The following is a 26197-nucleotide window of genomic DNA, read 5'->3' on the forward strand; positions in this document are numbered from 1 at the left end:
ATTGAGTTTGCACCAACCCTCTGTAAGAGCACTCCACCTAGGCCCACCCCCACCCTATCCCTGTTACCCCACCTAACCTGCACATCTTCGGACACTAAGGAACAATTTAGCATGGCCAATCCACCTAACCTTCACATCTTAGGACTGCGGGAGGAAACGGGAGCACCTGGAGGAAACGCACAGACACAGGGAGAATGTGCAAACTCCACACAGACAACCACTCAAGGCTGGAATTGAACCTGGGTCCCTGATGCTGTGAGGCAAAAATGCTAACCACCGTGCCAACGGGTTCTCTTTGAACCTCTTGGGCACTGACTTCAGGCATGAGGGAATACACCTGCTCACGTCTTGGCCACATTCGTCTATCCCCAGAAATGTTCACCAATCCACTCCCATCCCTCTCCTGTTTTAACTTTCGGAATCCCTGGCTCCTTAATCCAATTGATGTTGGAACAAAGTTGGGTAAGCAGTGTCAGAGTTGCGATGCAGGTTGAGAGCTTTGTCAATGTGGAGAGGGTTGTGCTGTCTCATAGTGGGGGAGGGGAGGTTGTCAGCTCTTTCAGAGGCACTGGGAGAGGTTTGAGAAGCAGTCTTCTCTCTTCTGTCCTTGGCTAATCTCACCAATATCAGCATTTCAATCCCTCAAATCCTATAGCAGTACCTCCAGCTCTCCTTTCCATTCCGTAGTTGGTGAAACCACAGGAATTAAAACTATTCTGAACCCTACTCGGATCTTTTTAATTTGTAATCCATTTTTTAGTGACATGTTATTCCCCCAGTCCTGCCATTTGATGTGGAAACCCCAAAAGATTATGCTAATATTGTGGCTGAGTTTACATGAGATGGCAAAACCAGTATCAATGACAAACCAGTTTCTGTTCTGTTACTAACCTCCATAGGTCTGATTAGATTAAAGTGTTTGCTTTGAATTGTTGAGTAGCAAAGGGGAAAAGAAACTGCAAATGACCAAACTTGCAAAACTAATTGCTGAAATGTTTTCCTTTCATAGAATCATAGAATTTACAGTGCAGAAGAAGGCCATTCGGCCCATCAAGTCTGCACCGGCCCTTGGAAATAGCACCCCATTTTAAGCCCACGCCTCCACCCTATCCCTGTAACCCCATAACCCAGTAACCCCACCCAACCCGACACTAAGGGAAATTTATCATGGCTAATCCACCTAACCTGCACATCTTTGGACTGTGGGAGGAAACCAGAGCAGCTGGAGAAAACCCACGCAGACACGGGGAGAACGTGCAGACAGCGTACGAACAGTGACCCAAGCCGAGAATCGAAACTGGGACCCTGGAGCTGTGAAGCAACTGTGCTACCGTGCTACCCACAAATAGTCATTGTGGCACAGGAGATCATTCCTCATTGAGTCCATGTCTCCTCACTGCAGAGCACTTTAGTCTATCCCATTCAGCTGCTTTATCCCCATACCCCTGCTAATTTATTTCACTATCCATCCAATTTCCTTTTGAAATCATCTGTGCCTCCACCACTGTTGGATGCAGCGAGTTCCAATTCTTACCACTCACTGTGTAAGACGTTCCTTCCTCTCATCCCCTCCTGTATCTCCTGCTCAAAACCATAAATCTATGTTCCTTTGTTTATGGCTATGGGGTAGAGTTTTTCTTTGCCTACTTTAGCTGTTCCTGTCAATCTACACTTTGATTAAACTCCCCTCAGTCACTTTTGCTCCAAAGAGTGATGGTATTTATTAATATCCACCTTCCTTTCAATACCAACCATTGTGGATTATTTCCCTAATGACTTTCTCAAAGATTACCTTGAAAGATTGATTATGCTTTTGTTTTAGGAGGATGATTTAACTTGCAAGTCCTGTATCTCCAATATTTTGATGTCACTGGTTTCTTCAGACCACGTGTTTCCAGTATTATAAAGGGCAGGTTAAACATTTTACCCAAGGTCACTGTTAAATGGGCAGCATGGTAGCACAGTGGTTAGCTTCAGGATCCCAAGTTCGATTCCTGATGAGACCATCAATTCACACGACACGTGGTTAGAAACAAACAGTGGTTTTAATCGTCTTACAACAGAGCCTGCCTGTGACGAGATAAACTCTAGATGAACTGGCAGGCAGGCTCACAACAGCAACCTTTATACTTCCTGTTAGGGGGAGGAGCCATGGGCGGAGCCAAGGGTGGAGCCCTGTACAAGCTCCTCATCTCCCTCTATGGGTAGAGCTACACATGATCTAGTACATGGTACTAGTACAAGGTACAGGCTCAACACACTCAATACAGTGTGGATTATTAGTGTTTATAATTCACCACATTCACCCCCTGTGAAAAAATCAAGTCCGGCAGGGGTGATGGCTTACAAATTGAGTCTGTCCAATGGTCGAGTTGTCCGTTGTGATCGGCGGAGCACCGGGGTTGCAGCCTCTTCTGGTGGCTGAACGATCACGGTTGGTTGGGGTACGATGGCGGACTCCGGGGGTGATTCTGTCCGAGCTTCGTACCCATCTGGTTCGACTGGGGGCGCTGGAAGCTTGTGGGCGTGGGTGCGCGGAACATGTGTAGCGATCCGGTAGGTGCGGGGGCGTGGGGCGCGACGAGTTGGGTGGGGTGTAGTGTGAGGGATACCTCAGCGGTGGTAGTGGTGGGATTCGATCCTGCCGGCGCTAGGTCCCGGAGGGATACAGTGTCCTGACGGCCGTCAGGGTACTCTATGAAGGCGTATTGGGGGTTTGAGTGTAGTAGAAGCACTTTCTCTACGAGTGGGTCAGTTTTGTGTGCCCTGACGTGCTTCTGGAGGAGTACCGGGCCCGGTGCCTTCAACCATGCTGTATTCTCCTTCTGTGTACCCAAACAGGCGCCGGAATGTGGCGACTCAGAGCTTTTCACAGCAACTTGATTGCAATGTTAATGTAAGCCTACTTGTGACTCTAATAAAGATGATTATGATGATGTGGGGTTTTTCCCAGATATATTACTTGTATTCAGTCACGCACTACTTCCCCAAGTGGATCTCCTATCCCCTAGAAGCCAGAATATGCCTTCATGTGCTGAGGTAAGGAACAGCAAGAACTGGGAGTAGCACAGAGAACCATTACCACTGCTATGACTTCCTTGAATGTGCCATGTGCGGCTTACACAATTGAATTTTCACATTATCAGACCAAACCTCTGGCCATAAACCAACAAAGAAATGAATTTGATGCTGAACAGGTGAATAGATGGGAGTTGGCACGAACAGGATATTTTACTGTAATTGAAAAGCTTGCTATGCTTGATCTACAGAACTGGAACCGCAGAACTTCTACAGTGCAGAAGGAGGCCATTCAGCCCCTTGGGTATGCACCGACTCTCCGAAAGAACAACCTACCAAGACCCACTCCCCTGACCTATCCCCATAAGCCCGTAACCCCAGTTAACCTTCACATCTATGGACACTAAGGGGCAATTTAGCAGCCCCCCCCCCCCCCTCCACCAACGCCCCGACTCGCTCCCTCCCCACCACTCCTTCCTTTCCCTTCTGTTGGTACAAAGGCGAGGGTATCTGATCTCCAGCGCAAAGTTTAGTGCGTATACCGTTTGTTTTTTAGTACAACTGTGTTGTGAACCGTTTTAATAATCAGAGTATCCTACCTCCCCTCCCTGTATGTTGGTACTGTTTCTCCAACACAAAATTAGTGTTTGTACCGTTTGGCCTTGTATGTATCTTTTACTGTTTTAATAAAAAGATATGGCCAATCCACCTTACCTGCGCATCTTTGGACTGTGGGACGAGCGGGAGCAGCCGGTGGAAATGCACGCAGAATGTGCGAACTCCGCAGTCACCCAAGACTGGAATTTAACCCGGATTCCTTGCTCTGTGAGGCGGCAGTGCTAACTACTGTCTCACCGTGCGTGCCCCCCCCCCCCCCCACCACCCCACTTCTAGCAAAACCAAGGTGTTTTGACCTATATGTCAGTGCAAAGTTGAAGCTTCTTACATTAAGTATTACCTTGGAGTTGGAATAGCTGAATCTCTTAGCTGGGCTCAGGCAGCCCCAAATAAATTTGCACGTAGAAAATGGCTTTAAATCAAAGAAGTGCAACCAGTCATTATTGTTGCCCCTTCTCAGAATCCTGATCCATGTATTCATTCTAGACCATGTCATTCAAAATGGTAATCAGGTTGGAGGTTTGGAATTGAATAGGATTCATGATCTCAGCCAGTATGAATTACTTGAGTTACCTGGTAAATAATTCAGCCACTAATCAAAGATGCTGATGGGCAGAATAGCCTTTTGTTTGTCAGCTTCCAAAATTCAGATGCATATCACAAACAACACAATTTAGTGTCTAGAAAGAAATAAAAGGTCCCAAGTCACTTCACAGCATAATCATAAAACAAATTATGACACTAAGCCACATAAGGAGATATTGGGATCTTCTAATCCCAAAAGCAGCGAACACTGAAACGCTTGCTGCTATTAAGGATTGCCATAGCATTACAAGTTCCAGGAAGTCGATTTACGCTGGATCAAGGAACTGATACCTCAGAAATACATAGATGCATAGAAGATAGGAGCAGGAGGAGGCCTTTTGGCCCTTTGAGCCTGCTGTGCCATTTATCACGATCATGGCTGATCATCCAACTCAGTAGCCTAATCCTGCTTTCTCCCCATAGACTTTTATCCCATTTTCCCCAAGTGCTCTATCCAGCCGCCTCTTGAATATATTCAAAGTTTTAGCATCAAAGATAGGAGCAGGAGGAGGCCTTTTGGCCCTTTGAGCCTGCTGCGCCATTTATCACGATCATGGCTGATCATCCAACTCAGTAGCCTAATCCTGCTTTCTCCCCATAGACTTTTATCCCATTTTCCCCAAGTGCTCTATCCAGCCGCCGCTTGAATATATTCAAAGTTTTAGCATCAAAGATAGGAGCAGGAGGAGGCCTTTTGGCCCTTTGATCCTGCTGCGCCATTTATCACGATCATGGCTGATCATCCAACTCAGTAACCTAATCCTGCTTTCTCCCCATAGACTTTGATCCCATTTTCCCCAAGTGCTCTATCCAGCCGCCTCTTGAATATATTCAAAGTTTTAACATCAACTACTTGCTGTGGTAATGAATTCCACAGGATCACCACTCTTTGTGTGAAGAAGTATCTCCTTATGTCTGTCCGAAATGGTTTACCCGGAATCCTCAGGCTGTGACCCTGGTTCAGTCGGAGCTCTTGTCTCCACTGGACCTGTCACCACATAAGCTTAGGTAGCTTGCCCAAAGCAAATCCTGGCATTTACATTGATTTATTTAGAGCTATTCCTAGCAGGTGTAAAACATGCTTGGAAGATCAACTATAAGTAATCAGGTGGACTGTCAAAGCACTCCAGCACCATGGCAACCCTTCCACACTCACCCCTATGTGCACCATACTCACCTCACCCCACGACACTACTCCACCCCTTCCTGATACAGCTCAATTTCCCTCGTCACAGATGAACTCCTTCCCACCCCAACAATGTTCACGCACCTTTTGGAATCTCTGGTTCCTTAATCCAACTGATGTTGGAACAGAGTTGGGTAAGCAGTATCATAATGTAGGGGTTGGGGGGGGGTTGCAGAATTGCAGGTTGAGAACTTTGTCAGTGGATGGGGAAGGGACAGTTGTGGTTGATATGTCTCAGGATGGGAGTTTGAGCTGTGTCAGGAGAGGGGGTGAACTCTCTCTGAACTTGTGGGTGAGAGGACAAGCATAGCCAGGAGAGGAGTGAGCTGTGTTGGGGGAGGTAGTGAGCTTTGCCAGAAGGGGTGAACTTTGTTGGGGGTTGTGCAGTGAGCATTGTCGGGCTTGAGGGTTGAGCTGTATCGGAAATTTGTCATGAAAAATGGGTGTGCTATAAGGGGGAAATGTGGAAAGTGTCTGAAGGAGTGTGAGAATTGCCAGGGTATGCGAGTGTGGAGCATTATCTGGAGTGCTGGATGCAGTGGGGGACCCTATAAAGATGGTTCCATTTAAAAACTCTGCAAATAAATGAATTAAAGGCAGGCCTTCAGTTCATGATGAAAATGGGCATTTTTTAAAAATCTGCTTTAAGCTCGATAAGTAATTGAATATCTTTTTTTTATGCAACTACAGATCCTGAGTACAGAAAGTTCCTGGAAAGTTACTGTGCAGATGAAGAGAAAATTGCAGCCAACCCAGAGACACTCCTGGGAGAGATAGAGGCAAAGACCAGGGAACTGATCGGTTAGTCTGATGGTGATTTTCAGGTTATATTTCTAGCATTTTTAAAAACTTATTTTTGTGTCACTAGCAAAATTATTTCATATATTTTTACTGCAGTATATAATTAGCTCAGTAGCAATAGCTTGTCAGACTTGAGTTGAAACAAATTTAGTTGAGTTGGCCCTTACGTGCATCGTATTTATTTTATTTAAAAAAAGGTTTTGAAAATGAGAGATTTTAAATCAAATTTCTAACCCAAAGGAATGCAAAGGCCCCTTGGTTCTTCTGCTCTGTTAAGTAATCGCTGTCTAAGTTAAGCCAGATATCTCAGCTTTTTCTTTGCTGACATATTTCAATTTATTGTTCTTTTGACAGATATTCAGATTTTTCTCTTTAAATTGTTTCTCTATTCACATAGCATCTTGATGTTTATGCCTGCTGGAAATCCAGTACCTGATGGCTGAGAGCCACAGTTTTGGTGATTTCTGTAAAGCCGGTGGACCCAGGTTACTTTAAATCTTTTAAGAAGCATTATTGGCATTCATTAATATTCCTTTACAGCATTTTTACTAATCCACTGATAAGCATAATGAATGGTGATCTTATAATATTTAGCAAATTTTTAATACTATAAACAACATTGCCCCATCTACCTCAAGTGACATAAGTAATGCGTGTAATTTACCAACGGGGCAATCATACATTACAACTCTGCATCCCAGTACATTTGGGCCCCAACATACTGAGCTACTATACTCTACAAATGTATTAATTTTTTGTTTATTCTCAAAATCATATGTTACGTGTGGCCCATTGTGCCTGAGCTGGATTTTTTAAAAAGCTATCCAATTAGTCTTACACCATTACTCTTTCCCCTATGCCTACATTATTTTCATTTTTAAGTCTATTTCTAATTCTCTTTTGAAAGTTTCTATTGAGTCTGCATCTTCAGCCTTTCTGGCAGTTCCAGATCATAGCAACTTGTGGTGAAAAATATGTGTTCTAATCTCCCCTCTGTTTTGCCTCTGCCTGTAAATCTCTGGCCTGGATTCTTCGTTTGGGAGACTATGTGCTGAGGCCGGCATGGGAACAGTGGCGTTTCACACCCAAAAAAATGGCGCAAAACCTCCATTGATCCCCCGTCCAGTGGAGGGCTAGCAGACACGCAGCGTAGAGCCCCCGGCTCTAGCTGCGGAAATGCCCGGAGAATTGCTGGGCCCATGGCCGCGCATGCGCACGGCGGTGACCTGAGCCATACAACATGGTGTTGGCCAAACACGGACCTGGCCTGCCAAATGGTGCACCCCTTTGGCGAGGCTCGCTACCCCAGACAATCCCCCACTAGTGCTCCCAGCCTTGCCAAAGCCCCACCTGCCTGTGGATCGGCTCCCCCATGACTGTGGCGGCGCTGGACTCAGTCCGCAGCCGCCACACCGGGTTCCCGATGAAAAAGCACACGTGCCCCATGCTATCGGCCTGACGTGACATCCTGAGGCCGTCTCAACGGCATGCGGCGAGTACGCCATTTTGGAGGGGGCAGAGCCTCCCTCCCTCCCCGATTTCGGCGCCAACGGGGATTCTCCGGCCGATCGCCGAATGCGGTTTTGGTGTCGGAGACGGGAGAATTCTGCCCCAGTGGAGATAGTTTTTCCTATTTACTCTATCTTTTGTAACTTTGAACACCACCATTAAATTTCCCATAACCTTCTCTGCTTTAAGGAAAACAATCCCAGAGTCCCTAATCTTTCAACATAATCAAATCCCTCATTCCTGTGCCATTCTAGTTAAACTCCTTTGCATCCTCTGTGATCTTAACATCCTTCCTACAAGTGTGGTTCTAGATTTGGACACAATACTGTAGCTTGTGAACTAACAAGTGGTTTAGAAAGAAAACTTGCAATTATATAATGTCCTTCATGACCACAAATCATGCCAAAGTATTTTATGCCCAATTTATTTAAATTAATTTAAGTAATTAAGCTATTCATTAGGCTATGTATTTCCAAGTAACAATCAATTTTTTCCCAGATTATGGTTTCAAAGTTTCCCCATAATACTAAAAGGAATAGTAATACTAAAAGGAATAAGTAATACTAAAATGAGTAATACTAAAAGGAATAAGTAATACTAAAAGGAATAAAACGGGAAGTAAAAACATAAATGGTAAGCGATGCGGCAGGTTGTTCCATGAAGATATGGGTTCAACGACAAGGAAAATTAGGAGAAAGTTAAGATGAAATATAACTTAGGAGAGGTTACTGATCAAGGTGTTAAGATTCAAAACAGAGGCATAAAAGCCAACATAAGTGTACTTTACCTGAATGCTCGTAGTATTCTGAATAAGGTAAACGAGTTGATGGCACAAATCATCGTGAATGATTTAGTGGCCATTACTGAAACATGGTTAAAGGATGGTCATGACTGGGAGTTAAATATCCACGGGTATCAAACTATTTGGAAGGACAGAGTGGATGGTAAGGGAGGTGGTGTAACTCTGTTATTTAAGGATGACATCCGGGCAATAGTAAGAGATGACATCGGTGCTATGGAGGATAAGTTTGAATCCATTTGGGTGGAAATCAAGAATAGTAAGGCAAAAAAGTCACTGATCGGAGTAGTCTATAGACCACCAAATAGTAACATTATGGTGGGGCAGGCAATAAACAAAGAAATAACTGATGCATGTAGAAATGGTACAGCAGTTATCATGGGGGATTTTAATCTACATGTCGATTGGTTTAACCAGGTCGGTCAAGGCAGCCTTGAGGAGGAGTTTATAGAATGTATCCGCGATAGTTTCCCAGAACAGTATCTAATGGAACCTACGAGGGAACAAGCTGTCCTAGATCTGGTCCTGTGTAATGAGACAGGATTGATTAATGATCTCATAGTTAGGGATCCTCTCGGAAGGAGCGATCACAATATGGTGGAATTTAAAATACAGATGGAGGGTGAGAAGGTAAAATCAAACACTAGTGTTTTGTGCTTAAACAAAGGCGATTACAATGGGATGAGAGAAGAGCTAGCTAAGGTAGACTGGGAGAAAAGACTTTATGGTGAAACAGTTGAGGAACAGTGGAGAACCTTCCAAGCGATTTTTCACTGCTCAGCAAAGGTATATACCAACGAAAAGGAAGGACGATAGAAAGAAGGAAAATCGACCGTGGATTTCTAAGGAAATAAGGGAGAGTATCAAATTGAAGGATAAAGCATACAAAGTGGCAAAGATTAGTGGGAGACTAGAGGACTGGGAAATCTTTTGGGGGCAACAGAAAGCTATTTAAAAAGCTATAAAGAAGAGTAAAATATATTATGAAAGTAAACTTGCTCAGAATATAAAAACAGATAGTAAAAGTTTCTCCAAATATATAAAACAAAAAAGAGTGGCTAAGGTAAATATTGGTCCTTTAGAGGATGAGAAGGGAGATTTAATAATGGGAGATGAGGAAATGGCTGAGGAACTGAACAGGCTTTTTGGGTTGGTCTTCACAGTGGAAGACACAAATAACATGCCAGTGACTGATAGAAATGAGGCTATGCCAGGTGAGGACCTTGAGATGATTGTTATCACTAAGGAGGTAGTGATGGGCAGGCTAATGGGGCGAAAGGTAGACAAGTCTCCTGGCCCTGATGGAATGCATCCCAGAGTGCTCAAAGAGATGGCTAGGGAAATTGCAAATGCACTAGTGATAATTTACCAAAATTCACTAGACTCTGGGGTGGTCCCGGTGGCTTGGAAATTAGAAAACATGACACCACTGTTTTAAAAAGGAGGTAGGCAGAAAGCGGGTAATTATAGTCCCGTGAGCTTAACTTCGGTAGTAGGGAAGATGCTGGAATCTATCATCAAAGAAGAAATAGTGAGGCATCTGGATGGAAATTGTCCCATTGGGCAGACGCAGCATGGGTTCATAAAGGGCAGGTCATGCCTAACTAATTTAGCGGAATTTTTTGAGGACATTACCAGAACGGTAGATAATGGGGAGCCAATGGATGTGGTATATCTGGATTTCCAGAAAGCCTTTGACAAGGTGCCACACAAAAGGTTGCTGCATAAGATAAAGATGCATGGCATTAAGGGTAAAGTAGTAGCATGGATAGAGGATTGGTTAATTAATAGAAAGCAAAGAGTGGGGATTAATGGATGTTTCTCTGGTTGGCAATCAGTAGCTCGTGGTGTCCCTCAGGGATCAGTGTTGGGCCCACAATTGTTCACAATTTTCATAGATGATTTGGAGTTGGGGACCAAGTGCAATGTGTCCAGGTTTGCAGACGACACTAAGATGAGTGGTAAAGCAAAAAGTGCAGAGGATACCGTAAGTCTGCAGAAGGATTTGGATAGGTTAAGTGAATGGGCTAGGGTCTGGCAGATGGAATACAATGTTGACAAATGTGAGGTTATCCATTTTGGTAGGAATAACAGCAAAAGGGATTATTATTTAAATGATAAAATATTAAAACATGTTGCTGTGCAGAGAGACCTGCGTGTGCTCGTGCATGAGTCGCAAAAAGTTAGTTTACAGGTACAACAGGTGATTAAGAAAGCGAATGGAATTTTGTCCTTCATTGCTAGAGGGATGGAGTTTAAGACTAGGGAGGTTATGCTGCAATTGTATAAGGTGTTAGTGAGGCAACACCTGGAGTATTGTGTTCAGTTTTGGTCTCCTTACCTGAGAAAGGACGTACTGGCGCTGGAGAGTGTGCAGAGGAGATTTACTAGGTTAATCCCAGAGCTGAGGGGGTTGGATTATGAGGAGAGGTTGAGTAGACTGGGATTGTACTCGTTGGAATTTAGAAGGATGAGGGGGGATCTTATAGAAACATTTAAAATTATGAAGGGAATAGATAGGATAGATGCGGGCACGTTGTTTCCACTGGCGGGTGAAAGCAGAACAAGGGAGCATAGCCTCAAAATAAGGGGAAGTAGATTTAGGACTGAGTTCAGGAGGAACATCTTCACCCAAAGGGTTGTGAATCTGTGGAATTCCTTGCCCTGTGAAGCAGTTGAGGCTCCTTCATTAAATGTTTTTAAGATAAGGATAGATAGTTTTTTGAAGAATAAAGGGATTAAGGTTTATGGTGTTCGGGCCGGAAAGTGGAGCTGAGTCCACAAAAGATCAGCCGTGATCTCATTGAATGACGGAGCAGGATTGAGGGGCCATATGGCCTACTCCTGCTCCTAGTTTTTATAATCAGCATTAGGCTGACTGATGTGTTTTTTTTAACAGGTGTCTAATACTTACAACACTCCAGTCCTATGGATGAACTCTCATAACCAAGGTGGATTCTGGACAGAGTCTCTGTTATTTCCACCCTGTTTTCTCTCAGCAACCTAGGATGCATTCCATCCAGTATGAAGGTTTTCTCAATTTGGAGCACTGTCAATCTCCAATTACCTCTTGCCTGTTCATATCCTATCCAATTTCTCTACCCTGTCGCTCGTCTTTTATTGTGACATTGGAAGCACTTTTTTGAGTAGATGCAAAATGCACGTTTCGCAGGTTGGCCATGCCTGTTGCCATCAACATTTATTTTCTTTATCATCTCTAATCATCACACTTTATTTGACTTTTTTTTACTCTTTATCCTTTTACTCTTTATATGTTTATTAAATACTTCAGTTTTCCTTTTATGGTAAATGTTAATCTTTTCTCATTGACTTTATTCCTCTTCCTTTTTCAATTCTACTCTGTACTTGTATTCAGCTAGCATTTATCACAAAGCTACTTTTTCCTTTTCATTTTAATCTCAAATTTGTAAACATCCAGGGAATGTAACTTTGGATACCCTGACTTACCCCATCCAAGAATGTGTTTAGTCTATACGCAAGCAATTGCCGCCTTGAATGCCTTTCAGTACTCAAATTCTTTTATCCTCCTTTAGAACATAGAACGATACAGCACAGTACAGGCCCTTCGGCCCTCGATGTTGCACCGACATGGAAAAAAACTAAAGGCCATCTAACCTACACTATGCCCTTATCATCCATATGCTTATCCAATAAACTTTTAAATGCCCTCAATGTTGGCGAGTTCACTACTCTTGCAGGTAGGGAATTCCACGGCCTCACCACTCTTTGCGTAAAAAACCCACCTCTGACCTCTGTCCTATATCTATTACCCCTCAATTTAAGGCTATGTCCCCTCGTGCTAGCCACCTCCATCCGCGGGAGAAGGCTCTCGCTGTCCACCCTATCTAACCCTCTGATCATTTTGTATGCCTCTATTAAGTCACCTCTTAACCTTCTTCTCTCTAATGAAAACAACCTCAAGTCCATCAGCCTTTCCTCATAAGATTTTCCCTCCATACCAGGCAACATCCTGGTAAATCTCCTCTGCACCCGTTCCAAAGCTTCCACGTCCTTCCTATAATGAGGCGACCAGAACTGTACGCAATACTCCAAATGCGGCCGTACTAGAGTTTTGTACAACTGCAACATGACCTCATGGCTCCGGAACTCAATCCCTCTACCAATAAAGGCCAACACACCATAGGCCTTCTTCATAACCCTATCAACCTGGGTGGCAACTTTCAGGGATCCATGTACATGGACCCCGAGATCCCTCTGCTCATCCACACTACCAAGAATTTTACCATTAGCCAAATATTCCGCATTCCTGTTATTCTTTCCAAAGTGAATCACCTCACACTTCTCCACATTAAACTCCATTTGCCACCTCTCAGCCCAGCTCTGCAGCTTATCTATGTCCCTCTGTAACCTGCAACATCCTTCCGCACTGTCTACAACTCCACCGACTTTAGTGTCGTCTGCAAATTTACTCACCCATCCTTCTGCGCCCTCCTCTAGGTCATTTATAAAAATGACAAACAGCAACGGCCCCAGAACAGATCCTTGTGGTACGCCACTCGTAACTGAACTCCATTCTGAACATTTCCCATCAACTACCACTCTCTGTCTTCTTTCAACTAGCCAATTTCTGATCCACATCTCTAAATCACCCTCAATCCCCAGCCTCCGTATTTTCTGCAATAGCCGACCGTGGGGAACCTTATCAAACGCTTTACTGAAATCCATATACACCACATCAACTGCTCTACCCTCGTCTACCTGTTCAGTCACCTTCTCAAAGAACTCGATAAGGTTTGTGAGGCATGACCTACCCTTCACAAAACCATGCTGACTATCCCTAATCATATTATTCCTATCTAGATGATTATAAATCGTATCTTTTATAATCCTCTCCAAGACTTTACCCACCACAGATGTTAGGCTCACCGGCCTATAGTTACCGGGGTTATCTCTACTCCCCTTCTTAAACAAAGGGACCACATTTGCTATCCTCCAGTCCTCTGGCACTATTCCTGTAGCCAATGATGACCTAAAAATCAAAGCCAATGGCTCAGCAATCTCTTCCCTGGCTTCCCAGAGAATCCTAGGATAAATCCCATCAGGCCCCAGGGACTTATCTATTTTCACCTTGTCCAGAATTGCCAACACTTCTTCCCTACGCACCTCAATGCCATCTATTCTAATAGCCTGGGTCTCAGCATTCTCCTCCACAATATTATCTTTTTCTTGAGTGAATACTGACGAAAAGTATTCATTTAGTATCTCGCTTATCTCCTCAGCCTCCACACACAACTTCTCACCACTGTCCTTGACTGGCCCTACTCTTACCCTAGTCATTCTTTTATTCCTTTATTAGAACTCTTTATTAGAGTTTTATTAGAAAACTCCCAACAGGGTGACCTCTCCTTTCCTGTTTCTAACCTCAGTCCATACTACCTCGGAAGAAGAGTCCCCATCTAGCATCCTTTCCGCCACCGTAATACTGTCCTTGACTAGCAGCGCCACACCTCCCCCTATTTTGCCCCCTTCTCTGACTTTACTAAAGCACCTAAACCCCGGAACCTGCAACAACCATTCCTGTCCCTGCTCTATCCATGTCTCTGAAATGGCCACAACATCGAAGTCCCAGGTACCAACCCATGCTGCCAGTTCCCCTACCTTATTTCGTATACTCCTGGCATTGAAGTAGACACACTTCAAACCACCTACCTGAACACTGGCACCCTCCTGCGAAGTCAAATCTGTGCTCCTGACCTCTATACTCTCAATCTCCCGTACCCCTAAACTACAATCCAGGTTCCCATGCCCCTGCTGAATTAGTTTAAACCCCCCCAAAGAGCACTAACAAATCTCCCCCCCAGGATATTGGTGCCCCTCAGGTTCAGATGTAGACCATCCTGTCTATAGAGGTCCCACCTTCCCCAGAAAGAGCCCCAGTTATCCAGAAATCTGAATCCCTCCCGCCTGCACCATCCCTTTGCTTCCATCCTATTTGGTCCAGATCCCCTTTCAAATTACTGAAATTTCCCTCTTCCTGTTGAGTACTTTTGTCTTTATTTCTTGTCCATTCCATAAATACTCGAAACCTAATGCTAACTGTTATTAAATAATTCTTTGGAAAAAATAGCAAATGATCAACCAAACTAAGTTTGGCAAAGCACCTGTCTCAAATTATGACTCAGTTATATTTTAAAAATATATTTTATTAAAATATATAATTTTTAACAACAATTTTCAAGAGGGAAAAAACAACAGAACAGATAATGCCCACCCAACCACCAACCAAACCCAGCCAACCTGGCCTACACACACAGCTCCCCTGCCCTCCCCTTTCCCACCAATTATTTCCCACCTCAACCAGACCTCCTCCGCATCCATGGCGACCACAACCTCCACCTCCCTTCCCTCGGAGGGCATCATGATCACATTTAGCAGCCTTCTAATGTTCACCGTTAAATGCCTCCCCTTCACAAACCCTGTTAGGTCCTTCCCTATCACCCCTGGCACACAATCCTCTATTCTTGAGGCCAAGATCTTGGCCAGCAGCTTGGCATCTACATTTAGAAGGGAGATTGGCCTACACGACCCGTATTGTTCCGGGTCCTTATCCCACTTCAGGATGAGAGAGATAGAGGCCTGTGACATCGACAAAGGGAGTACCCCTCGCTCCCTCGCATCATTAAACGCCCTTACCAGCTAGGGCCCCACAACATTTTATAAAATTCCACCAGGTACTCATCCGGCTCTGGGGCTTTGCCCGCTAACATCGCCTCCAGCCCCCCACCACTTCAAGCAGCCCAATTGAGGCGCTTAGGCCCTCCACCAGCTCTTCCTCCACCCTTGGAAATTCCAATCTCTCCAAAAGCCGCTTCATCCCCTCCACTCCGCTGGGCACTCTGGCTCTAATAACCTCCTTAGAAGTCTCCAAACACCCATTTCACCCCCACAGGTCCAGAATCGTATTCCACCCTCTGTCCTTCACTTTCCCAATCTCCCTCGCCGCCTCCCATTTCCTTAACTAGTGTGCCAGCATCCTGTTAGCCTTCTTCCCATATTCATAACCACACCTCTCTCCTTTCTCAACTGCCCCACCACCTTCCCTGTGGATAGCAACCCAAACTCCGTCTGATGCTTCTGCCACTCCTTCAAAAACCCAGCCTCTGGAGCCTCCGAGTACTTCCTGAGCACCTGGAAAATCTCCCTCACTAATCTATCCATCTCCACCCGCTCCACCTTTCCCCTGTGTGCCCGAATAAAGATAAATTCCTCTCTCATCACTGACTTCAGCGCCTTCCATACCGTAGCTGCCCCGTATAGTTTATCTCCATGAATCTCCGAATGGCTTCCCTCACCCACACACACACCTCCTCCTCCACTAATAATCCCGCTCCAGTGCGGGCGCTGGCCCCCTTCTTACTCACCCGTAAGTCCACCTAGTGCGGGGCATGATCCGACACTACTATCGCCGAGTACTCAACGCCCACCATCCCGGCCAACAGCTTCCTATGCAAAACAAAAAAGTCAATTCAGGAGTACACTTTGTGTGCATAGGAAAAGAATGAGTACTCCTTAGCTCTCGACTACCAAAACCTCCATGGATCTACACCCCCACTCCACATGTGTTCCATAAACCCTTTTAGTTCCTTCCCAGCAGCCGACACCCTCCCTGTCCTCAAACTCGACTGATACAATCTTGGATCCATAACCGTATGAAAGCCCCTTCCCCTCCCCATAATCAACCGATGCGAGTCCAGATCAGGGATTTTCCCCAACACTTGCCTCATGAACTCTACAACATCCCAGTTCGGTGCAGAAATGTTCACCACCAGCACCCCTCCAGCTACGCGCTCACCATAATGTACTTGCCCCCCGAGTCCGCCCCAAATGGAATACCTTCACTAGCCACCCCTTCCTCATCCTGGTCAGATCCACCACCCTCAGGTGTGTCTCCTGTATCATTGCCACATCCGCCTTTAAGTTTTTCAGATGTGCCCTCTTGACTGGCCCATTCAATCCTCTCATATTCCATGTCATCAGCCTGGTCGGGGGGAACCCCGCCCTCTCCCCTCCTGCCGATCAGTCATAACCCTTCCTGGGCCAGCCTCCAGCCCGTGTCCGCACTCCCTCAGGCCCGCCCTCGGGCATCCACCATCATCGACCCACCATGCCCCCCTTCAACAGTCCCTCCCCTGCAGTCCCAACCCCCGTCCACACACTTACTACCCCTCCACTTTGCGTCTGTGAGCTAGCCCACCCAGCTAGCCTGGTAGCCCCTGCCCATGGCACCTAGCTTCGTACTCCCCGTTGATTTCTCCCCCCTCCCCCAACCAACCTCCCAATGCAAACTTTAAAATCCCCACCCAGATTATAGAAAAGAGCAACCCACCAGCCTCCATCAAACACAAACAAACCCAAACAGAGCAACGGCCCCAAATATGGTGCAAAAATGGTTCTTACAAACCAGAAGATAAACCAAAATACAAAATAGAAACATCTCCTCCAGAGTTCAATGTCCTCCTTTTCCTGCCAGTCTATTGTCTCTAATAAATTCCATCACCTCCTCTGGTGACCCAAAGTAGGGTTCCCGGCCTTCGTACGTTACCCACAGACGAACTTCACCCCCTTGTTAAAGAGGGACGTCTTCACCTTATTGAAGCTTGCCCTCCTTTTGGCCAGCTCTGCACATAGGTCCTGATAGACACGCAGCTCTCTGCCTTCCCAAGTTCAGTGCCTCGTCTGCCTGTCCCTTATCCAGGAATCGGTGCAGCCGCACCACCATTGCCCTCGGCGGCTCATTTCTTTGTGGTTTCCTCATAAGCACCCTGTGCGCCCGGTCCACCTCCAAGGTCCGAGCAAACGCTCCTTCACCCAGCAGCTTCTCGAACATTCGTGCCACATATCCACCGACGTCCGCTCCCTCGCTGCCCTCCGGCAGACCCACGATCCTCAGGTTCTGCCAGGTCCTCCAAGCTCTCCTCTGCTGGGCAAAAGTCTCATGGAAGAAGGTCATTAACTGATCCATCAACCACTGGGCTGGCAAGCTCGGATCCTGACCCTCCGCCATCTTCGACTGTGTCGCAGACTCCACACCAACTTTCGACATTTATTTTCTCCTTTTTCGACCACTTCTGGTCAACGAATCCATACAACGGTGGGATACTCTCTTCGTCCAACCCTCCTGCACCTTTTACTAACACTCAGCTCCACTGTTATCTGGGGAAAAGGCCCAAAAGGTCCACCACGGTCGCCACTGGAATCTCTATTGTGACTCAATTATAGGAAATCTGGCTACCCTAGGTTTCACTATGACATCCATGTTGTCAGATTGTACGACTTTAAGGAGCGGGATTCCCCATTGGCCGTTGGCAGAATCGGGAAACGCAATTGGGCGGAGAATAGGTTGTGACCCCAAAATCACGGCGGCCACTGATTTGACGGCAAATCCCAATTCTCCGTCACTTCGACAGCAGCATCAATGCGTGTACAGTAAATATCATTTGAATATCATTAGCGGGCCAGACCCATTATTCTCTGGGGCCTCCGCGATTCTCCTCCTCTAACCGGCTGATTTCCCGACAGCGCGGTTCTCTTGTGCTTTTATAAAGTGTGAAACCGGTGTCGTGGCTGATGAGGGAGAGAGAGAGGAGGTAGAACACAGAGAGGAGCGACTGTGGGCTGCCAGGCTGGACACTGGCCGGGTTAGCTGTGGTGGGGTGGAGGGCCAGGGCCAGGGGAGGGGACTTGGGTGACGGGGGAACAGGCTGAGTGGCTGGGGTATCCTGCGCCACAGGACTGGGGTGCTGCCCAGGCACTGACCGCCACTACCGCGGCCTGCAAGGCAACCGTCTTGCTGCGCACCCACTGACCACCCACCTTGGCCCCTGGTTCTGCAGAGTGGCACCTGGCCATGGCAGCCGGTATGGGTGCCAGTATGTGGTGCAGGGTGGGGGTTCGTCCACCGTCTGGGTGGGTGGGGGGGGGGGGGGGGGGGGTTGATGCCAGGGGCTACTCACCCTGGCAGCCCTGAGGAGGTGGTGCAGCTTTTTGCAGCACTGCTGACCGGTCTGGACGATGTTGCCCATGGCGCTGGACGCCTCTGCTACCTGTGCCCAGGCACGGCGTACAAAGAGGCTGGCAGTCCCCTTCTCAGGCCGGGGTGCAGAGTCATCCTCCTTTCCTCCCCCACATCCGGGAGGTTCTCTGGCTCGGTATCTGTGAACCTTGGGGCTGCTCGCTTTGCTGCCATCTTGTGGGCTGGGATGATGGGCTGGATTTTCCGCCCCACCACGCCACATTTCTATTTCACCCCGCCGACGGGATGCTCCGTTACACTGGCCAGTCAGTGGGGTTTCCTATTGTGGGGCAGCCCCATGCCATCAGGAAATCCCCGGGCTGCCGGCAAAACGGAGCATCCTGACTGTGGAAACATCTCAGTTGTTCCTCATTATGGGCTGGTTTAGCACAGTGGGCTAAACAGCTGGCTTGTAATGCAGAACAAGGCCAGCAGCGCGGATTCGATTCCCGTACCGGCCTCCCGAACAGGTGCCGGAATGTGGCGACTAGGGGCTTTTCACAGTAACTTCATTGAAGCTTACTTGTGAAATTAAGCGATTATTATTATTATTATCTCAGTTGTTACATCCTGCGGAAACTCCTGACTAAATTTGCCAATCCAGGCATTTACAAATGTTAGTTTGTAGCTAAATAATGGGGGCCAAATAAATAATAACTAATGGAACAGGATTTGATGTTTTCTCTATCAGCCACTAGATTAGACCTCTGACATAGGGCACATATCATTCATAACAGAATTGGAATTTGAAAAGATTAGAAAAAATGTGTTGTTGCCATTGGCTCACCCATTAGACAAGACCCTCATAAAAAAAATTTCTACAGTTATGATCTATAATCTATCCATCGGTTTTAAGGGGCGGGATTCTCTGACCCCCCGCCGGGTTGGAGAATCGCCAGGGGGTGGCGTGAATCCCGCCCCCGCCGGCTGCCGAATTCTCCGGCACCGGAGGGATTTGGCGGGTGTGGGAATTGCGCCGGTCGGCGGCTGCTAGCAGCGGCCCCTCCAGCCCGTGATGGGCCGAGTGGCCACCCGTTTTCGGCCAGTCCCGCCGGCGTTTATTACACCAGGTATTTGCCGGCGGGACCTGGCTGTGCCTAGGCACGGCGTACGGCGGTGGCTGGCAGTCCCATTCTCAGGCCTGGGTGCAGAGTCATCCTCCTTTCCTCCCTACGTCCAGGAGGTTCTCTGGCTCGGCATCTGTGAACCTTGGGGCTGGGGTCCTCGGGGGCACGTGGGGGGATCTGGCCCCGAGAGGTGCCCCCACAGTGACCTGGCCCGCGATCGGGGCCCACCGATCCGCGGGTGGGCCTGTGCCGTGGGGGCATTCTATTCTTCCGTGTCGGCCGCTGTGGTCCTCCGTGATGGCCGACGCGGAGATGAGCCCCCCCCTGCGCATGCCCTGGGATGACGCCAGCACATGCTGGCGCTCCCGCGCATGTGCCAACTCGCGCCGGCTGTGGAGGCAAGGCGCCAAGCCCCTTTCCCGCCGGCCGGCGCGGCGCAAACCACTCCAATGCTGGCCTAGCCCCTGAAGGTGCGGAAGATTCCGCACCTTTGGGGCGGCCTGACGCCAGGGTGGTTCACGCCACTCCTCGGCGCCAGGACCCCCTGCCCCGCCGGGTAGGGGAGAATCCTGCCCAAGATATTTTCCAGCAAGCATTACTTTCACAGTATTTGCATCAGAGTTAATTGAGGAAACACAGTTGGGTTCAGTCCAGGAATTAGACTACCTCAGGAAAGACTGAGGAAGATTTACTCAAATATTGCTTTTCTCAGAATACCCAAGCAGGATGAACATAAACTGAAAATTCACAAACAGGCTTATGTTACAAGGTAGTTTGTAACTGAGCTTAAGAGACAATCATAGACCTTGAGTATTTCCAATTCCTCTGTATTTGCACCATTGGCGACATTGGACGGCAAGACAAGTTTTCAAACACGCAGGTCTTTGCACAGTCTGGCTTGTCAAGATTGAAACCATGCATATCAAAACTCAGTTCAGTTGCTTTGCACTCATCTGGAGAATATCTTTAATGACAGGCTGACCAGGAATACCTAAATATCAGAAAGAGATCACATGTTCCTTTGGGAGAGAGTTCAAGCAACACAAGGACATAGTGAAAGGAAATATAAAAAATTTAAAGATCAATGTGGATCAACTTGGGAGCAGCTTGTACAAATGTAGGTGGCTGAATGCCATCCAGCAAACCAGATGATGCTTTCAGATGCAGTGTATTTACATTGAATGGGACAGAAGGGCGGAAACAAAAAGTAAAATAAGCTGGCAAACAGATTGGAATTAAAAACAACTTAATACTATCGGTGTCAGCTCTGTGGCGCATCTCAGCTGGAAAATCACAAGTTCAGGTTTCACTCCAGCGGCTGGAGCAATTAATTTTGCCTGACACTTTAGTGAAGTACTGAAAGAATGCCCCCACAATCAGAGGTGCATCTTTGAGATGAGACATTAAAACAAGGCTCCATCTACCCGTGGGTGGATGTGTAAGATCCTTTGGTACTATTTGGATAAGAGGAAGTTAACCAGTATCCTCAGTCACAGTTAGCTCACAACCAACATCACTAAACCAGGTTTTCTGGTCAATTCATAAATTGTACAACCAAAACTACGCATCATTGCCTGTGCTAGGGGATAATGCAAGGCCATGTAAAGTGCTATATACATGCTAGTATATGGGCTGCACGGTAGCACAGTGGTTAGCAATGTTGCTTCACAGCTCCAGGGTCCCAGGTTCAATTCCCGGCTTGGGTCACTGTATGTGCGGAGTCTACACGTTCTCCCTGTATCTGCGTGATTTTCCTCTGGGTGCTCCGGTTTTCTCGCACAAGTCCCGAAGGACGTGTTTGTTAGGTGAATTGGACATTCTGTATTCTCCCTCCGTGTACCCAAACAGGCGCCGGAATGTGGCGACCTGGGGATTTTCACAGTAACTTGATTGCAGTGTTAATGTAAGCTTACTTGTGACAATAACGATTAATAAATATAGTTACATCTGCCTCTCATATTGGATTAACGAGCCATGCTCTGAACTTATGAATTGAGCTGTGACCCAAATGTCTCACTCAGACCTGATTAAGATGTACTCATCATCATTAAACCAGATAACCAACTCTGTGTATGCTGAAAAGAATAACTGCCTTTTTGTGAATGGTTTGGCAGTTTGGATATCCACTGTGACCTTTGGCCGTATCATTCTGCTAATTGAATACATAAATTTGTCTGTTGTAAACTAATCATTAAAAATTTTGCATTAACCTGTGAACAGTTTTGTTTATCGTCCTTTGTTAGTGTCTTTAACAGTTGGATGGTTTGAATTATGTGTGTTAATCTATGATTCTTATTTTTAAATAATACAGAAAAAAGGGCAAAGAAATGGAATGACAGTAGATAGTTCTAGTTAAGGCAGTAGACTTGGCAGAGGCATAGTTCGTTGGATGGCATCCTTCCATTCTGTGAATTCTGTGATTCCTTGCAGTGTTGGGCTCAGTAACTACTCCACATCTTGGTTTTTATGTACAGCCTGAAATTTTTTTTTTTGCATTGCTAGTGGGTACAGATCAATTCCTAACACTGGAGAATGTCTATAGCCAGGAACTTAAAGGTGTAAGCAGAACTTGGAAGCAGCTGCGTGTCTACAAGAACACAGGTGCGCGGTTGCTTTAAAGTCACGACTGTGACTACTGAACCACTGCATAATCGCACTTGCTTCAGTATTGTCAGTTTGAGATCTGTTCCACAATGTTAACTGGCTGAATTCAAAGCATCAGTGGTCAATAATTAACAGAACGGCTTCCTTAATGATGTACTTACTCTTAAAAAAATGAACAGAAATGAGAAAAACCTACTGATGTTGAAGTTAACCAGAATTTATGTTTTTTGAAAGAAGTACTAATGGTGAGACTCCTTTAAGACATGTAATATCAGTACCATTTTGCATGAATAGTTTTGAATGATTTTAAGCTGTACCAACATATTTCATTTTAGAGGAGTGATGAAAAATGGATTGGTTTGGAAAACTAAATTTGATTCCTGCCTTATTCCTAGCCAGGAGAACCACACCACTTCTGGAGTATATTAAGAACAAGAAGCTTGAAAAACAGGTGGACCATTACTTTTTAAACACTCTTTATTATAAACTTTAGCACTTGGTCCTAAAATTGGTATTTTATTCAGTTGAACTTGTTACATTACAGCGAATCAGAGAGGAGAAAAGAGAAGAAAGGAGAAGGAGGGAGCTGGAAAAAAAGCGCCTGAGAGAGGAAGAAAAAAGAAAACGTAGAGAGGAAGAAAGGCGTAAAAGGAAAGAAGCAGAAAAACAGAAAAAATTAGCAGAGAAGGAAAGAAAAGAAGAAATAAAAATTAAGGTTCATATCTTTGCAATAATAGATTATTCATGTACCAACATCTTTAAAAATATATTTTCTCCTGTTTTTGGTGTGTAGGATTGTGGAGTAACCAAAATTTATTGGGCGCGATTCTCCGCTCCCCACGCCGGGTGGGAGAATTGCGGGAGGGCCGGGCGACCCACGACACGTCCCCCTGGCGCCCCCCGCAATTCTCCCACCCCGGCTCGGAGGAATCGGCGCTCGTCGTTTTTCACGGCGAGCGGTGATTCTCCGACCCGGATGGGCCAAGTGGCCTGCCGTTCGCGACCGGTTCACGACGGCGGCACCCACACCAGGTCGCTGCCGTCGTGAACATGCGCCAAAATCTGGTTTAAAGCTTGTGGGGGGCGGAGAGGGGAGTGAGCACCACGGCCGTGCTTGGGAGGGGACTGACCCGCGATCGGTTCCCACCAATCGTCGGGCCGGCGTCTCAAAGGGGCGCACTCTTTCCCCTCCGCCGCCCCGCAAGATCAAGCCGCCACGTCTTGCGGGACAGTGGAGGGGAAGACGGCAACAGCGCATGCGCAGGTTTGAACCGTCAGCCATCGTGACGTCAGCCGCACATGCGCGGGTTGGAGCCGGCCAACCTGCGCATGCGCGGCTGACGTCACTTAGGCGCGCCGGCCGCGTCATCCTCACTCAAGCGTCAAGGCCCAGCGGCCGAGAGTTACGGAGGGCCACACCTAGCCCCCCGGGTGGGGGTGAATAAGGTGAGAGGAGCGGCCTCCGAGGCCGTTGTGAAACTCGGCCGAGTTCACGACGGCATTCCCGATTTTTCCCGGGAGCGCAGAATTCCGCCCATTATGTTTCGTGGCCAGTCATTTGTGCTATTAATGCCCAGTAGCACAGGGAAATCATCTCTTGAGGTGGTTAAACTGTGCTACTCACTGGTATTCCCTCACTTTTATATTGTAATGCTAATATAAGTATATTGGCCTGACAATTATTTATTTTTTATAAATGTTTTTATTGGGTTTTTGAACAAAGTATATTTACCATTATGTACACAGGATAAGAGATATATATATAGAAGAGAAGGGCACATCCAAACATACCAAAAAAAAGAAAATAGTAAATAATAAAAAAAAATGCAATAAAAAATAAAATAGAATAACTGGTAGGGTATTGTGCACCAGCTCAACAGCAGCCACTCTGTACACCGGCAAAATTATTTACAACACATAAGTGGGTGACTGTTGGTGGGGGGGGGGGGGGGGGGGGGGGGGTAGAGACTGGGGAGGTGAAAATACATTTGGGTGCCAGAGAAACAATTACAGTGGGCAATATTTGAATGTGTTTGGTGTTGTTGTTGTCGCTTGCTTCTCCTGGACAGATCTCACTGCCGTCGCGCGCTCACCTCCGCTTCTGCTGTTCCTCCCGTCTTTCGTCTTTATTCTTCTCATTCCCTGCTTCTGGAGATGCCATGTTCATTATTGTATCCCGTGCCTTCCTTCCGGCTCTCATTTCCCAGCCTCCCCCCAGCTCTCTGGTTCTCCTCTCTTGTTCCCTGTCTCTTCCCTCTCCCCCCACCCCCACTCCTGAGATTCACCTTTCTTTCCTCTTAGGTTTAGCTGTCCCCCCCCCCCCCCCCCCCCCCCCCCCCCCCCCGGTCTATCTCTCCCTTTCATGCTTTGGCGACTTTCCCCTGATTCTTGGCTACCTGGCTATTTTTCCGCTTGTTTGTTGGCCACAAACAGGTCCCGGAACAATTGCGTGAATGGCTCCGATGTTCTGTGGAAGCCTTCGTCTGACCCTCGGATGGCGAATTTGATTTTCTCCATTTGGAGAGATTCCGAGAGGCCACTTAACAGGAACCCTTATGAGTAGGTTCTTCCCGGAGGTGGAGAATAGATGTGAACGGTGCCAAGGAGGCCCGGCCAACCACGCCCACATGTTCTGGTCTTGCCCCAGACTTGCAGGGTACGCGACAGCGTTCTTCGAGGCAATGTCCAAAGTGGTGGGGATGAGGGTGGAGCCATGCCCGAAAGTGGCGGTCTTCGGGGTTTCGGAACAGCCAGATCTATTCCTGGGGAGGAGCGCGGACGCCCTTGCCTTTGCCTCCCTGATCGTCCGCCGTAGAATCCTGTTCGGCTGGCGGTCAGCAGCACCACCCAAAGCTGCAGATTGGCTGGCCTGACAATTATATAATTTATTTGAAAACATAATTTTAATGCAATACAAACTTGTGCAATATGTTTTAACTGCAATGTTAAATATTGAATTGAAACAGATCATTGCACTGTCACAAAGTTCTTGGGTTACTTTTAGTTTGGTAACTTTCCATATGAAGGCAGAAATTCTCCCCTTGTGTATAGTTCACTGTTGACCTTCCTTTGATTCTTCGCTCCATGGCTATTTAGGTTTAAGGCAGTGGTTAGCACTGCTGCCTCAGAGCGTCAAGGACCCAGGTTCGATTCCAGCCTTGGGTGATTGTCTGTGTGGAGTTTGCACCTTCTCACCGTGGGTTTCCTGCAGGTGCTCCGGTGTCCTGCCACGGTCCAAAAATGTGCAGGTTAGGTAGCTTGGTCATGATCAATGTGCAGGATTACAGGAATAGCGTGGGGGAGTGGGCCTAGGTAGAGTGCCCTTTCGGAAGGTCGGTGCAGACTTGATGTGCTGTAGGGATTCTATGAGAGTGGCAGCAAGCTATTTGACTGCAAAGACATTACAGCTGAGCCTATCCCTAACTTATATGTACATATAGCTATTTAGACTGTTAGTTATTTATTAACCCTGCTTTCCTCTAGGAACTTAAACCTTGGCCCTTCTTGGCCTCATTCGCTGGATCACTCACTGAGAATTCCAAGAAGCCTTTTAAAAATTAGGATATTCGATTTAATCCTCCACTTCTCATTTTCCTGTTTCAGGATCTAACCTGAAAAAACAGAAGCCATATTTAAAATAAGAGCAACCGTGTTTAGAAAGTCCTGCAGTGACCAAGATTGATTTGGGAATCATTTCTTTAAAAGAAATTCTTCACAGATTTAACTATATTTCGTGCACAAACTTGTTTCATGTAAAAATTTAGAACATATGGAAGCGGATTGTTTCGTTGTACTTGGGTTATGGGGTCAGAGGAACACTAGGTGAGCAAGGTTATCACTCAAAAGAGAATATGGCAGTGAAAGATTTAAAGGAGAAATATCAAAATAGCGTTGGGACTGGTAAAATTTTAAAACAAGAAATCTAAACACCCAGCAATTACACAACAGAAATGCCA

At 46.6% G+C, this 26197-nt stretch overlaps 1 protein-coding gene across 7 annotated transcripts in view; it reads left to right on the forward strand.

The window, feature by feature from the left end:
• upf3a (UPF3A regulator of nonsense mediated mRNA decay) overlaps window positions 1-26197 on the forward strand; it is a 153402-nt gene that overhangs the window by 85619 nt on the left and 41586 nt on the right. For 5 of the 7 annotated variants that reach the window (XM_038818912.1, XM_038818913.1, XM_038818915.1 and 2 more), the window contains 4 exons: window positions 6098-6208; window positions 22140-22238; window positions 22637-22692; window positions 22786-22956. In XM_038818912.1, the coding sequence (XP_038674840.1) occupies window positions 6098-6208; window positions 22140-22238; window positions 22637-22692; window positions 22786-22956 (437 nt within the window). The remainder of the gene's footprint in view (window positions 1-6097; window positions 6209-22139; window positions 22239-22636; window positions 22693-22785; window positions 22957-26197) is intronic. The other 2 variants (XM_038818914.1, XM_038818918.1) reach the window with 1 other exon arrangement.

The sequence above is a fragment of the Scyliorhinus canicula genome, chromosome 14 (assembly GCF_902713615.1).
Source record: "Scyliorhinus canicula chromosome 14, sScyCan1.1, whole genome shotgun sequence".
NCBI lineage: Eukaryota > Metazoa > Chordata > Chondrichthyes > Carcharhiniformes > Scyliorhinidae > Scyliorhinus > Scyliorhinus canicula.